General features: G+C 42.9%; 1 protein-coding gene across 1 annotated transcript in view; it reads right to left on the bottom strand.

Annotated features, from left to right (window-relative positions):
* pitpnc1a (phosphatidylinositol transfer protein cytoplasmic 1a) overlaps positions 1 to 15,038 on the bottom strand; it is a 42,982-nt gene that overhangs the window by 2,879 nt on the left and 25,065 nt on the right. The window contains exons 2-8 of the mRNA XM_069149199.1: positions 14,543 to 14,691; positions 9,665 to 9,753; positions 8,370 to 8,377; positions 4,895 to 4,966; positions 3,205 to 3,300; positions 1,208 to 1,363; positions 250 to 313 (exon numbers count right to left, since the gene is read on the bottom strand). Of these exons, the coding sequence (XP_069005300.1) occupies positions 250 to 313; positions 1,208 to 1,363; positions 3,205 to 3,300; positions 4,895 to 4,966; positions 8,370 to 8,377; positions 9,665 to 9,753; positions 14,543 to 14,691 (634 nt within the window). The remainder of the gene's footprint in view (positions 1 to 249; positions 314 to 1,207; positions 1,364 to 3,204; positions 3,301 to 4,894; positions 4,967 to 8,369; positions 8,378 to 9,664; positions 9,754 to 14,542; positions 14,692 to 15,038) is intronic.

The raw sequence follows: 15,038 nt of genomic DNA, 5'->3' as shown, positions 1-15,038 counted from the left end.
AGGTCTGCGAGATTCACGTCTGCGAAGACGCAGAAGTCCATGCGGATTTCTTTCAAGTAACGGAAGTAAGCGACTTCGATTAACAGCCATAACGTTCGCTGAGCTTTACGCGACATGCAGAACTACTTGTGCCACCAACGACAGCAAAACTTAAGATCCGCGAGATTGTTGTTACATCAAAAATAATCCTGCACACAAAACTAACCCATGTTTTCTAAACCGCGTCACTGCCGTCTCCAATGAACTTACCAATCCACTCATCCACCCAGGCAAAGGCCTGCTTGTGTCCCAGAAGCAGGACATCTCGGATCACCTGAGCAGAATCAGAAAAATGTGAGGAAAAGGAAACAAAAGAGGTAAGATCATTGGGGGGAGGGGGGAGAGGGAGGGGGAGGAGGGGCAGAGACAGGGAAGAAGTTCAAAGAGAGAAGACATGAATCAGGTTTAACCCTCCCGTTGTCCTCGGGTCAAAATGACCCGCAGCTGTGTTCAACCAAGCTCTATTTTAGTTTCATATTTTTGGGGATCATTGGTGACAAGGAGGCTGTGAGGGTGATGATCCCCCCCAAAAAATATTAAAAAAAATATAGAAATAAAATAAGACTTGGTTGAACACAGCTGCGGGTCCCGAGGACAACGGGAGGGTTAAAAACATTTCGAAGTTCTAAATGTTTCTGGTCACCCCTAGAGGAATGTGATTTATACGAGTCACTCTTGGTGTTACTGTGTGAGTAATGGCCTTGACTGTATGTGTGTATGTGTGTGTGTGTGTGTGTGTGTGGGGGGGGGGGGGGGGGGGGGGGGGGGGGGGATGGGATGGGATGGGGAGGGTTTGCTTCGGGCAAGGAGAGTACAGGGACAGGTTACCCCCAGGGACAGATGCTGTCCGGATTTTGGAAATAGGAGATAGAAACTTTAAACTTTGTAGCCGAGCGAATGGGAGTTGGTGCAAGGTAAACTCTTGAGATTTAAACAGCGCAAATATCGTAGAAGGTGATGATGGAGCAGCTGATTCGGTTCAGGGCCGCGTATCACAATGTTGTCAGCACAGATAATGGGACCCCGCAGGGCACTGACACCAATCTACACGGCTCCAAAAGTTTGACTGGGCAAGGGCAGAGTATTTCTGTGAGGACATCGTCGACAAGTCCCCCCCCCCACCCCCGAAACAAATCCCACACGAGACTTTTTTTTATTTTGTCCTGACCTTGTGGACAAACTGTTCCACACGCGTTTGCAGGCCCCAGACTTCAAATTTGACGGTGACCAGTTTGTAGGAGCACATGATGGGGTCTTGGGTGTCGATCCATCCTTCCTGCAGAATCCCTCTGTCGGTCTTCTTCGACTTGAAACACCGAAGGTCCTAACGGCCAAAAGACACCGGGTTCAAAACAATTACACATCCTTCCATAGGGAATTAAACAAACAAAAATTAAAAAAAAAAAATCTTACGTAAGAGCTGCATACATTTTCACGTGTGCAAAAAGAAGAAAACCAAAAACCCTTTCAACTGTTTTTTTTTTCAACCAACCCCATATTAAAATGTTGTTGTTTATCTCTCGCACGCACGCGCACACACACACACACACACACACACACGCACGCACACACACACACTTCTCCCTTCCTGCCTATTGGACGAGCTCACCTGCATTTACTCAGAGACTCACGCAGAGTACAGCCAAGCGGCGCGGTGGGAGTTTCCTAATCACAAACTTCACGCGCATTAATCACTGCTCCTCGGGGACTAATTACGCCGCGGTGCTCATTTGTCTTGGAGCCGTGGTGTCTGACTGTGTCGGAGTGTGCGCGGGGGGCGACACACAGCTCACAGCTCCCTCTCCCATCCCTGCTGGGAGAGCGCTGGCAGCGGAGGTGGGAGAGGCCTTGTCGCCGTTTGTCTGTGCATAAGACGTGTCGTCAAGTTTATTGGCAGACGCAGAAGGAAAGAAGTAGAAGTGCTAATGAGAGCCCGGTCCGGTTTTTTTTAACACATTTTCTAACAAATAAATATGACATCGAAAGATATTTGACATCATTTGCTTCCAGATTTGCTGTACTAATTCCTCTTGAACGCGAACATCGGTGCTTAAACATCTCGCTGTGCCAGAGAGCTTCTTTCGACTACAGTGTAACTCTTATGAACAACCTCTAATGTACGTGCAGTATCTGGTACGGCTTTGAAGAATCCAGGTGTGGTTGTTCAATCCTCAGTTTAAGTTCACCTCCTCGTGTGTTGGATTGTTCGATGTGCACAATCGATGCACGCGGTTCTTGTTTCTAATCATTTAGCCACCGCAATAAGGGCTTATTAACTTGTGTCGCTCCATGAAGCAGGGAGGATTTATTCCCTTTCCCTGATGAGGCACACTTGTCTACGTGTTCCGCATCATCGGCAACCGCTTTCAGGGCTGCGAAATGCTCAGCTATCTTTTATTCTGAGTTTTATTTAATTTGGGGAATGCGTGATGATCCCTGGTTAAAAGTCAGATGCTATTTGTGCATCTCTCTTTAAAAAAAATCCAATGATATTTACATTGACCATCTGACATCTACTTTTAGCTCTGGACGACATCACTGTGCTATTCTTAGCTCTTGAGTGTAGCATAAAGCCCAGAGGGAGGTGTGTACGTGTTTGTGTGTGTGTGAATGTGTGTGACAGTAAAAGCGAGCATGCAATTAATAAATCACCACTGCGGTGCCTGTCATGACCCCTGTTGATTATTAATAGCGCAGCACTTTTTACGACCACCAGGCCCTGATAGACGGGCAAGCGCGCACACACACACGCACGCACGCACGCACACACACACGCACGCACACGCACACACACACACGTCAGATCACCACAGTCTCTGTCCATCACCACCCCCACACATAAACACGCTTCTCCCTGCCTCCCATCACTCAGACGAGGCAGATGGCCAGCTGGTGGTCAAAAATGAGCCGGTGGCCGCTGCAGAAAGATAAAACACTATTCTGTTCACTCACACACACATACACACACACACACACACACACACACACACACACACACACACACACACCATCCTTCTCTCCGTTTCTTAGTTGTCTTCTTCTTCTGTTACTCTCTCCGCCATGCATGCATACATTGATTCCCTCCGTGCTCCTGTACACACACACACACACACACACACACGCACACACACACATCGCCTCCCGAGGTCAGCCACTTCCCCTCACCTCAGACTCCTTGTAGTGGCGCTCGGGGATCTCGTCATAGGCGATGTCCACCAAACACACCTCGGTCTCCTCCTCTTTGGGCTCGCTGCCAAAGATCTGAGGAGCGGGGAACAGTTAAGTGTGTGAGGACAGCTCGATCAATAATGCACTTTAGGTGCTGACAAATGTTGTGGGATGGTGAGTTGTGATTTCACCCCCCCTCCCACCCCCAGTCACTTGGTTTGGCAGTGGAGAGAGGCAGCTTCACACATGCTGGACGCGAAAGGTGAAAACAGGAAAGCGAAGGTTCAAAGAGACTCGGGTTTGATAACTAGACGGTTTCCTGATTGTTTTAAAAGTTCAGAGCACAGATGACACGATGAGCACACTGCTGTCCCTCTACTCTCAGACAATACACCAAACAAACTGTGAGGATGAATGTGACTCACACCTCGTGGTCAGTGATTTCCTCTTGTGTGACTCCCCCAGCAGAGCAATGCCGGCTAGTTTTGCGCTTCCATTCAGAGCAGTTTGCTCCGGTGTCACAGACTCTCCGTCAAACTACATCCTTTTAACCTTTTATACAGGTGTAGTGAGAGGGAGAAAGGGCAGTGGGAGGAATGAGGTTATCAGAGGAAAGGAGGGAGACACAAATGAGAAAGAATAGCGGTGACGGGACAAATGGTGGAGGCGGTGGGGTGTTAACTCGAGGGCGGAGGGAGGAAACCCTTCTATTGAATTTGTCTACACCCCCATTTGTTGCAAGCACTTTTCAAATGTGAAATTATGACCATCTTTGAAACCATCAGAATGCAACTTCCATGCCCCACCACTAAGTGGCGCTGCGGCCTTTTGTTTCCAGCGACAGTATGGATCGAGGCAATATTGCATAAGAGTCCGACTTGGACCTACTGCCAGTCAAAGTGTAAAAGCACTTTGAAGGAGAGGTAGAAAGAAAGCAAAGTGCTTTGAACTGTGATGAAAGACTCAACCTTGTTATGTTGTTGAAATATTTTACTTTCATCATCATCATCATTAGATTAATAACACTTTGTTTGCAATAGTTGAAACTGTTGAGCCAGTGAATAGACTAATGACTTCTATGTCTATATCTGAAACTTGTAGCTAGAAGAGTTACAGCATGGCAGGTGGTCTGGTCTTTATCATTTTCCTGCTGATGTTCTTCCTGAGCTGCAGATAATTCCCATAATTTTAAGATTTCCCCAGAATGTTTTTATGGAAAGACGTCACATGGCATTACACTGTATAAGTTGGGTGTGATGGAAAAAGAGGTAATTTTTTTTTTTTAACTCTGTTGCTTGTGTGAGATATCAAAAATAATAATGACACCAGCAGACCCGTAACGCTGTGTAAACACTCAACTATCTACAGAAGTGAGATCATATCAGAATGAGCGTGAATGCTCTTCACTTAATACAGTCTCAATGATGCAACAACCTTCAGACAAAGAGAATTCATGAGTTTTGATTTGGCGACTGGAGCTGCAAGATTGGTGGAAATATAAGAAGAAAAAAGATGAAGCAATAAAATAGACAGAGAGGAGTACAACAGGGGACTGACAAAGGTACAAGAAAGGAGAAGAGAATCAAACCTGGAATCTATTTAAAAGCCATGCTGAGATTTCCCCTCTTTCTTCTCAGATCTCGCCACAGTTTGCTCCCAACCACATGACATGCTGAGCTCTACTCACATTATCGTTGCTCCCTTTGTTGTCCTCGTATTTGGATTCTATGTGGATGGAAAACTTGGGCAGGAAGGAGCACTGCAGGGGTTAGAAAAGACTTCATTCAAGGATGATTACTTTTTTTTAGATGATGTTTAAAGTGATTTGGACCAGATCACATTACACAGGAGGACATTTGTGTGTCTCTATATGTGAGTTTTATCACTCAAAACGGATGAGCAGTAATGATTTTTCCCTTAAAACTGCATCACACGCACGCACACACACACATGCACACACACAAACATATTGCCTCTGGCCGTGTTGCCTGCGGTTCATCAGCGCTTAAACACAGCAGGTTGATTAGATTAAAGCTTAACACTTCCAATTATTATACAACCAAAAAGTGGTTACATAAGCTATTTGTTGATACATAAAGCAGTGTGTGTGTGTGTGTGTGTGAGCATATTTAAATGCGGCATAGCATGGCAGAGACCACAGGAGAGATCAAATTTGTGGCACAGAAAAGAAGGCCTTGATGAGCCTTGATGCTGGGAACTCATGGTAAGCACATCGGCATGTGTGTGTGTGTGTGTGTGTGTGTGTGTGCTTGTTTTACTGACACCGACGACTGAATAAACACATCAACCTTCATCCCAGAGGGGACAATGTCATTGAAGGAAGACTGATGAAGATGTTTTGACAGTGGTGCTCAGTTTGGAGTCGGAGAACCACCAGAATAAACACTCAGCTACTCTGCAATTAGAGAACGACACTGTAACACGACCACCTATTTTCATGACACCGTCACTGTCATTGCCTCAAGCAATCATTATCTTCATCTGCATCATCACCATCCACCGCGGGAAAACTATAACCAAACATTTCCAAGCCAAATCAATCCCGTGAGGCAGCGTGACTACGCGGGCACCATCAACACTCACTATATACACTTGTTGAACTTACAAGTGGACTTCTGTGAGAAGCTCTTGTGAACTTGTTTGTAAACCTACAGTTTATATTTCCAAGAAAGGGATTCATATCTTCAACAACACTGGTATTGTTTTAATGTTATCGAGTCAGAAAAAGTGGCCCACTATCACATGACCTTCCTCAAGCATCCGGATGCTCAAAAGAAGATGTGTAATCTCAGGGAAGAAGATGAGCCAGCTGCTGTTTTGTATTTTTACTTTATTGATGTTTCCTTGCTGCTTTAGACTTAATGTGATGGAGGGGTGTGTGTGTGTGTGTGTAGGTGTGCATGTCATGGGGCATGTCTCCTTAATGTCCCAGAGCAAATCATTAGTGCTTTTGTTAGTGACAGTCAATTAGCTAGTTTTACAGCTGACAGCTGCTGGGTTTGTCATGTCGTCAATGAGAAATCTCCTTGATTAGTTGATATCGACACGTATAATGGTGCAGTGGGGATACAGGTGTTGTTGAAGCAGGTGTCACGAGGGATTTGGGCCGTGAACGTCGAGCTCTGACGCGTCTTTTTACCTTTATGTATAGTTATATGTTAGAAACAATTTGATTTCACAATACAGCTACTCAAAATAAGTTTCTTTTGCAGAGGGTCTGGGCCCATCCTCAGGGACAGAGTGAGGAAGTCAGTTAGCCAAAAGGAACTTTACGATGTTTTTAAAATTAATTAATTGATTAGGATTCTGATCAAGATTCACCCCGAACCTTCCTGTGGACTTATTCCAACTGGGAGGTGACCCCAAGACACACCTACAGCCCACTGAAGGGCTCACACTCCCACCCTGCGCTACCTTAAGATATCTTGAGTGGTCAGGTAGAGGGACATACGAGTTACCTTATGTATAGCTTGCTGCCACCATGACTGTCATTATCCAATAATAATTACTATTGTCTCTTAGGTACTCTTTTGAAGTCGCTGTTGATGAGATTTCAATGGTCTTTCTTGCCATTTTTATTTCTTGAATGTAAATTCGACTGATTATTTTTCTGCATGATTATATACAGCTGTCATGGCCCAGCCAGCTCTCCCTGAGCCTCCCTGTGTTTCCCCTGTTCATTTTCCCTGTCTGTGTTTTTCCTCTCTGTTTGTACACCGGTGTGGGTGTGGCTCCCTGGCTGCTGATTACAGGCTAATTGGCACACACTTGTTCCTCCTTGCTTATCACCTCCCCACCTCTACAACCACTCTTCCCCAGATCATCATCAGTTCTACCTCACCAGTAAACAGCTTTAGGCCGCCTTGATTATCCAAAGTATTTCCTCTTGTTGAACAAATATGATCTTCGTTTCCTTGCGGTATTTTTTTTCCTTAAAAAAATAACTGAGCAATAAATCAATTGTCAGAATTTTTGCAATTCATATTCTCCTGATCAAATATTTATGAACAAATCCTCTCAGCTCTTTAACATTACGGCTGATGTGCTCAGCATGACAGGTGGTGCTCGAGGACGTTTGTCTGTCACGGTTCAAGTGACCATGAAGTAATGCAAGAGGTTGGCTCTGTCTTCTCTTTTCTGATTGGCTGTGCTGTTTTCTTTGTTCCAGGAAGTCAGAGATGGAGATGAGACCGTCAGTCCATAGTCAATCCCAATGCCCACATTTCTGAGTCGTTAAATTCCCACCTGATTTGTTTCCATTGAGCCCCAAGTGCTTATGAGAGCTCTCTTGGACATACTTGAGTAAATACGGACATCTCGTCACTCAAACAAACAATTGGAGATAATTTTATCTGAATTTCAGGAGCAGGACCACACCTCAAACACTCCCCTTCTAGCCATGCGCCTATAAATACCTGCCCATCCGGCACATCTGTCTGCTCCCGCTGTTTGTGCCCCACCCACCCACCCTCCCTCTCGTCCTTATGTTTTCTCTCTGTGATTCTCATAGGTACCAAGGGGATCCGAGAGGCCCGAGAGCCGCAGTGGATTCTCAGCTGAGCCTTCCCCAAACCGCATGTCTTGCCCAGCTCCGGGGCATTCCACCATATCATAATCGATAAATTCTGTTCATACTCAATTGAGGTGGAGGTCCTTGCTGTTGAATGTACAATCACAATCCAAGTATACAATATTACAGTTAGAATCACAGCTATCTACTAGCAGCACACACTCGTGAACGTCCATTTAAGTGTTGGGTCTTGGGGACAGACTCCTTGTCAGCGATGCCCTGAGCTCAGGACTCAATAAACCGGACCTGCTAATCTCCCTCTCATCTCATAGTCTGCCAAATTACACAATTCCATGTTTCACAGACGTGCGCTCACACACACCTTTTACCACTCACACAGACACTGCTTGCCCTACTGCCCTGTTCACAGACACACCTCATTTGTATTTCATATATTTAATCAAAACATTGAGCATTATGTAAGAACTATATGTGGTTTCATCCTCAGCGTGGGAGTGACAGCAGCTGCTCTCACCTTTAACCTCTACAACAGAAGATTTACATGCCAGCTGTTGGAGCGAAACAATTTTTTTGTGTTTGCGTGTGCATGGGACAAACTAAAACTACTCACCGTGTACTCTGACCATGTCATCAGCGGAGGTCATCGGGATAATGGACAGAAGTGAGATGTGAGGAGCAGTGAAAGAGAACAAAGAAATGAAACGGCATGGGAGAGAAGAGAAAAAAATGATTTACTTCAAAATAGAAAAAGGACCATTAAGCCTGAGCAAAGCACTTTAGTTCTAGTAAAAGCACATGAGAGGAGCCCATGCTATGACATAGCCCCATTTTCTTTTCTTTTTTAAATCTGTGTGACACTGATACGTTTTTACATTCGTGGTCCTACTGAGGGCTTAATTTAGTCATTTAAATTTACTGTACATACATAGCAGCAGCATGTCCCTGCACAGCCGCTGATATGTTGCTATGCATAATGTGGTGCTCACAGTTACTCACGAGTTCAACATAACCACGAGGCGATGCGATATTTGCGGGCATTGTTTATTTGTCAGCGGACTTAAATGATGACACTGTGAGTGATACACGTCACAGAAGTCCCACTAAACTGCATATATTGAATGACTGAAGAGTATCTGCTGTCGGACATATTCACAAGCACGGACACCATCGTTGTGTGAAGTTCGTTGTGGAACCTTCAGAACTGAAGTGCATTGTGGTATCAACAGATGATGAAAAAAACCCACTTATAGTTAGTATCAGGTATATTGAGTCTGCTACAGTAACATACAGTATGACTGTTGAATGCTGATTATAATACAGCTTTAAATACCACTGATGGGTGGTGAACCCATATTTTGTGTGACGCATCATACAATAATTTGACACTGAGATAAAAAAGAAAAAAAAAAGTTAATCTAATTTTTATGCGCAGAATTCACATCTTTTAATCGTGTGGTGCTCTGCATTTTAATGTCTCTGTAAATGTAACAGCGACTAAACAGAAAAACAAATTCCATCACAACCACACACACACAATACAATCAAAAAGCACTCAGTGTTATATTGTTTTTGCCTTGTATGTCAGTATTTATCCAAAGTCTATTTGTGTTGAACAGAATATTGCTTCCATAACCTTTTGCCCTCCCAATGATCCCATATAATGGCTGCCAGCAGGTGAGCAGGACCATGTTTGTGGAAGGCTGCAGAAAATGAAAGTTATTGACGGTGGAATGGTATTACAGAAGGAGTGATCATTATTTTGAGAGACCTTTCTATTATTTTGGAGCAGCACAATATAATGTACTACAGATAATAATGGCTGAGCAGCCGTGCATGTAAACACATGCTCTTGCATGAATGTGCATGTGGACGAAATAGATAAACTCAAGGGATGTAAGGTATTACCTGTGATAGTGTACGGGTAATAGTTCCAAGCCTTCTCTGTGACATAGAAAATTTTAGGGACCACTGCTCTGGCCCAACTAGGCAACTTGCTGAAACACAGAAATAAGAGTGGATTGGTTAGTGAACTGAAGATGAAGGAAAAAAAAAAAAGAAAAAGGCAAGAGGACAATTGAGACAAATAGCTTGTGTGCCGTGCAGTCAAAGTAGTCCTCTCTTAAAGTTTCTCCACTCTTTTCCTTTACCCTGTCACCCAGAATAGGCGATGAGAAGCATCCAGCTGTGTGGAGCCATAATGGAAGGCTATACAAGGCAGCCACGATGGTCCCTGGGGAAGTTGATTACACTGATTACACCCTGCAGGGGAGTTTCACCAGAGGTTGAACGGTGATAGATATAGAGAAGGGCATGGAGGGGAAATAGGGAGGAAAATACAGAGGACCAGCTATTACTCAGCACAAATGGACTTTAAATGCTGACAGTTGCATCAAAGTAGCTCAGAACCATATTGGGGGTTCAATCAAAATGCAAATGATTACTGAGGAAAAGTAACATGGGGGCCAAACCCTCGAAGGACAAATTGCCGAGCCACAGCTTTGAGAACTACATAAATTTACAGGTGAATTGAGCAAACTGCTGTGTCACTTTCAACAATGCAACAGTATGTCCTGATTGGCAATAGAGGCTGAGAGAAAAGGGAAGTGCAGACAGTCATTGTTGAGTTTCATCAGAAGCAGTTTATTGAAGGTAAAATCGCATTCAGTCCAGATTTCTGCTGCCTGAACATCAGCCAATTAAGCTCAGCAAATAGCACAAAGCCATCATTAAGTTGGACCAGTTTTCACTTCCATGATAAATCTTTTAAATCAGCCTCTGATTGTTTTTTTTGTTTTTTTTAACTCTTTCTCTCATCTTATTCTGTGTCTATAGGATGTAACTGAGTGTGGAAAGGGTACTGGTTTGGCAATAAGACTGTCAAAGCTACTGGGCTTCCTCGGGTCCCTCTGCAAAAGACAGGGGAGCATCCAGACACAGCAGGTCACATGTCCTCACACCGCCTTATTTACAAGCCACACACGCACACACACACACACACACACACACACACACACACACACACACACACACACACACACACACAAAAGTAAGTTATAACATGGTAACAGGTGGTTTGTGGGTGGAGAGAGGCGGTCTCGGTCTCCAACAGTGACTGCTCAAATTAGCCGTCACTTACACTGACCTCATCTTTCTCTGCCCACACACACACACGGTGGCACTCAGCCAGGCACACACACACACACACACACACACACACACACACACACACACTATGTCTTCTTCCCTTAGTTTGTCATTGACACTTCATATTTCCCTAAGGCCCACTTACTTGTCACTTCTGACCACAAAACTTCACCTCAGCGCTTTCTTGGTATTCTCAGTGTGGCTCTGTTTTTATCTCTGTCTCATGCCGTAGTATTACTTTGGGGAATGAGCAGCCCAGTGGACTACTAAAGAATTTGATTTGTGATCAATGTGCACTTGTCATTTTATCTCACCAAAATAAGATGTGGAAAATAAATTCGGCAGAAATATTGTGAAATTACCATCAGGAAGGACAATTATATGAAATACTTTACCTGAGTTTGAGCTTTACAGAAGTAGATGAATGGAGTAAATGAGGTAAGACCAACCATATGACCAGTATCAAAATGTAGCTTACTTGCTGTATAACGCTAAAATAGAGCTTGCTCCAAAAACAGGTAATTACATTTAGAGACCTATTTTAGGTCACAATTTCTTTTGAATTAACCACTGCTAATTCTGCATACCTGTGCGTTGCTCACATCTCCGCCCAACTATTGCTCACAGCTCCTTGTTTCAAAATGTAGTTCTAACAATGGTGGAGGTTGTAGAAGTAGGCGAGGAGATATGAACAGTTGAAGCAAACACTATCAAAGATAAAAAAAAATTGAAGACAGAACAAGAACTGGGCTCCTTGTATCCTTGAATTTACCTGAGAAAGTCTGCAATGGTCATTTGCATTTCGCCTCGGGCGTTTACAGCTTGGTGAGTTTCTGTGCACAATATATGTCATAATGTGGTCAATGCCAGTTGATTAAAGGCTGCTTCAATAGCTTCCAAATGAACCTGAGGCCCAGTAAGATGCAACGACTGGAAACAACCCTGAATGGATTGTAGTCAGACCCATATATTCATGAACGGAATTTGGGTCTGATAATACAAGGCGATAAAATGGGATAACGCACTGAGCACAAGACTGAGACCAGTGTCTGGAGTTTTGCCTCCATACTGAAGTCTGTGGTTATGTTTATGCACCATGACCACATCAGTTAAAGTTCGGTAATGAAACATGTGTCTCTCGTCAGTTTGAACTTTTATTTTTATATGAAGTCTATATCCTGTTTCCATGCCTCAACAAAATCTAGGTGCTGCCAGTGCCTAAACATGACTAGAAAACCATTTCATAATTCTGAGGTCACTACAGTTGGAGACATTAAATATACTCTGAGTGAACATTTGTCGTTTTATATGTTCAGTGCTTAAACACTCAGCGTCCACATTGTTGTGACTTGACTCTGGTACATCGATTAACAATCTTTCCCCAACATGCTGTTAGACAAAATCTAATCTGGTCATTTTACCTGTCCTTTAAAATACATCTCCTGCTGCAATTTAGTTTATATAAACTCTAAGATCCTGCAGTCTCTTGTTAGTTCACTCTGAGTGTGTGATAGTCCTGGAAACTACTTATTGAGTAGAGCTTCTTTGAAGGTGAAGTCTGAGATGCTGGATTTACTGTGTCATTATACTCCACAGGATTAAACTGTCATCCATGTCCCACCTCGGTTCAATTGTTCATGTCAGCCAATACATGAGAAGGACATCTAATTCATAACAGCTCAGGTACACTGCTGACTCTGGGCTCCGATCCCTCAATGGAAATCAATGGTTTCACATTGCATTACTTTGACAGACGTTGGCTGTATGGATTTGTGCTTCTGTCAAATGTCTGGGCCGGATTTATTGAACTCAGTGACCAGGTGACGATAAGCCCACAGTATATGACCGAGACTGCAGAAGTAACATCTGATTGATGCACAAAAACAGCTAATAAAATTTTAATGAATAGTCTGTATGACTGTAACGTTTATATATGGTACGCTCAGTACAGAACATAATTTATTAGCAATAGATTCCAGATAAATCCATATTTCCTATCTGGAAGCATTCAAATTGTCTTTCAACTCCTCCATTCTGTTTGGCCGTACTGCTGAATCATGCTTTCACCTAGATTCCCCTCATCAGTGTATTCAATAAAGTGCAAATGTTCATAATATTTTCTGCAAATACTCAGAATTTATTTGCTGTAATGCTGCACAGACAAAAAAAAAGTTGTGATAAGGGGTCACATTCAGAGCAAATTCATAAATGAGAGTGAAGAGACGGCACACAGCAGATAAATCAACAGTAATTTACATAACAGAAAATCAAATACTCAATTTCACGCTTATCAAGTTTAACAAAACACATTGCCAGCTGCGAGCAGGAAAATAAGCTTGAAGAGAGATGCACAGGGATGCCAAATTATATTTTCCCTTGTTCATTCTAAAACACAACAGTGGTGCTGAGAGCAGCTTGCATACTTTCATGATATCTGATGTGCTTCCATTATCATTCCGTACAGTAACCATTTGTCCTTAGCTATTTATCTAATAAAAACAAAGCTTCCAGATGTTGACATGAACACTTCATTAGACATCCCACCGATGGCTCATTGTGTTTTAACGCCAAGGTTTGCTGAAAGAGTGAGTGTCAGTGACAGCTATGCGGCGAAAAGAAGTCACATTGTCTTCTCTTTGTCACATCTCTCCTGACAGCGTTATCAGCTGCAACTTAATAAACGGTCACTCGTGCCAGAATGCCGAGGATTATTGGTGCGAGATGAAATCTTACAAAGTCATAAGTCGTCAGCTTGATAGGTGGGCTTTGGCATTTCTGTGGAAGGAGGCAATTCAAGACAGGTTTCTCCTTTGGGGAACAATTTTATAAGATTTATTACATACACCTTCAAAATAATGTATTTTGTCGTATTGAACATAAAGCGTTCCGTAAAAAGTATTTGAAGAATCAAACCATACTTACAAATGGAGGATTAGATAACAAAATGTCAAAGCAAATAGAATTAATTTCAAGGGAAAAATTGCACAAATTGTTTTTTAGGTTTTAAATCATAAAACAACAGACATCAAGTTCAAAATGAAGACAAAAATGTATCTGGACTCCCAATTGTGGCTTCACTAAAGATTACAGTCACAATGTTTTAGTATTTAGTTTCACAATATTCTTGTACTTTCGAACTTTAAAGAAAAATACAGACAACTGTGGAACACGACATGGACAGCGTGGCCTTCTTTGTGCAAAGAAATGATGCTCAATCTTTTCTCTGAGCTCACGTCACTTGTCTTTGCTATGACCAACTTATAATTGTTGTAAAAAGTTGTTAACTCTTAAATTCACACTAGCAGACTAACCACTGGCGCAGTTCATCACAATAATGATGGAAACGTTCTACTAAGTTTGACAACCAGAACTTGTCAAAAATGCTTTTTGTTGCCTTCTAGAGAGCTCCGTTCACCCTTTTTTTTTTTTTTAAAGTTACAACCTAATGTATTGATTTTAGTTGGAGGTAATTGTTTGGAGTTGTGCTATATATGTTTTTCTATGGATCAAACAGCACTTTATTATTTGAAAGAACCTCATGAATCTCAGAAATATGCTGATAGGGTAATATTGTCTAAATACTTTTCTTATTGACTGTTGGGGCCACTGATTGTTACACAGAAGCAGGAAGACACTCACTTGTTGAGGTAGATGCGTTTCTCTGTGAACTGGCCTGATCCGTGCTCCGGGTCCTCATACGGCTCATTCTGCACCACCTCCACACCTTCCCCACGTTCACTCTGCTCATGACTGTGTTTACTGATCATGTACAGCTGGCCGATCCGGTACTGAAAGACAGACAGGACACAGATAAACAGAGAAGCTTGACAAAATATTGATCATTTTATTAAGTCTCGCGAGACAATTAGGTGGACATCCTGAAATACATCCTGAAATACTAACATTGTTACAGCAGCAAATTATCCTCATAGGTACAAATCTGGGTTACACTGCGGAAGAGGCCACTTTGAATGGAAACAATGTCCTCTTGGTTGAAGTCCAGCAACTGACCCAACTGTATAATTTTATAGCAACCATAAAAATAAACGTAGCATGGGAAATGATACCGGGATTACTGCTCCTGCACGGTCCTGACACCTGGAGACAGTCGCTGCAGTGAAAGAAAGCCGGTGGA

The sequence above is a fragment of the Embiotoca jacksoni genome, unplaced genomic scaffold, assembly GCF_022577435.1.
Source record: "Embiotoca jacksoni isolate LCO1_2020_lvr unplaced genomic scaffold, fEmbJac1.0.p SCAF_15, whole genome shotgun sequence".
Classification (NCBI taxonomy): Eukaryota; Metazoa; Chordata; class Actinopteri; family Embiotocidae; genus Embiotoca; species Embiotoca jacksoni.
The sequence above is the reverse complement of the archived record's forward strand: the minus strand, read 5'-3'. Positions and strand labels throughout refer to the sequence as shown.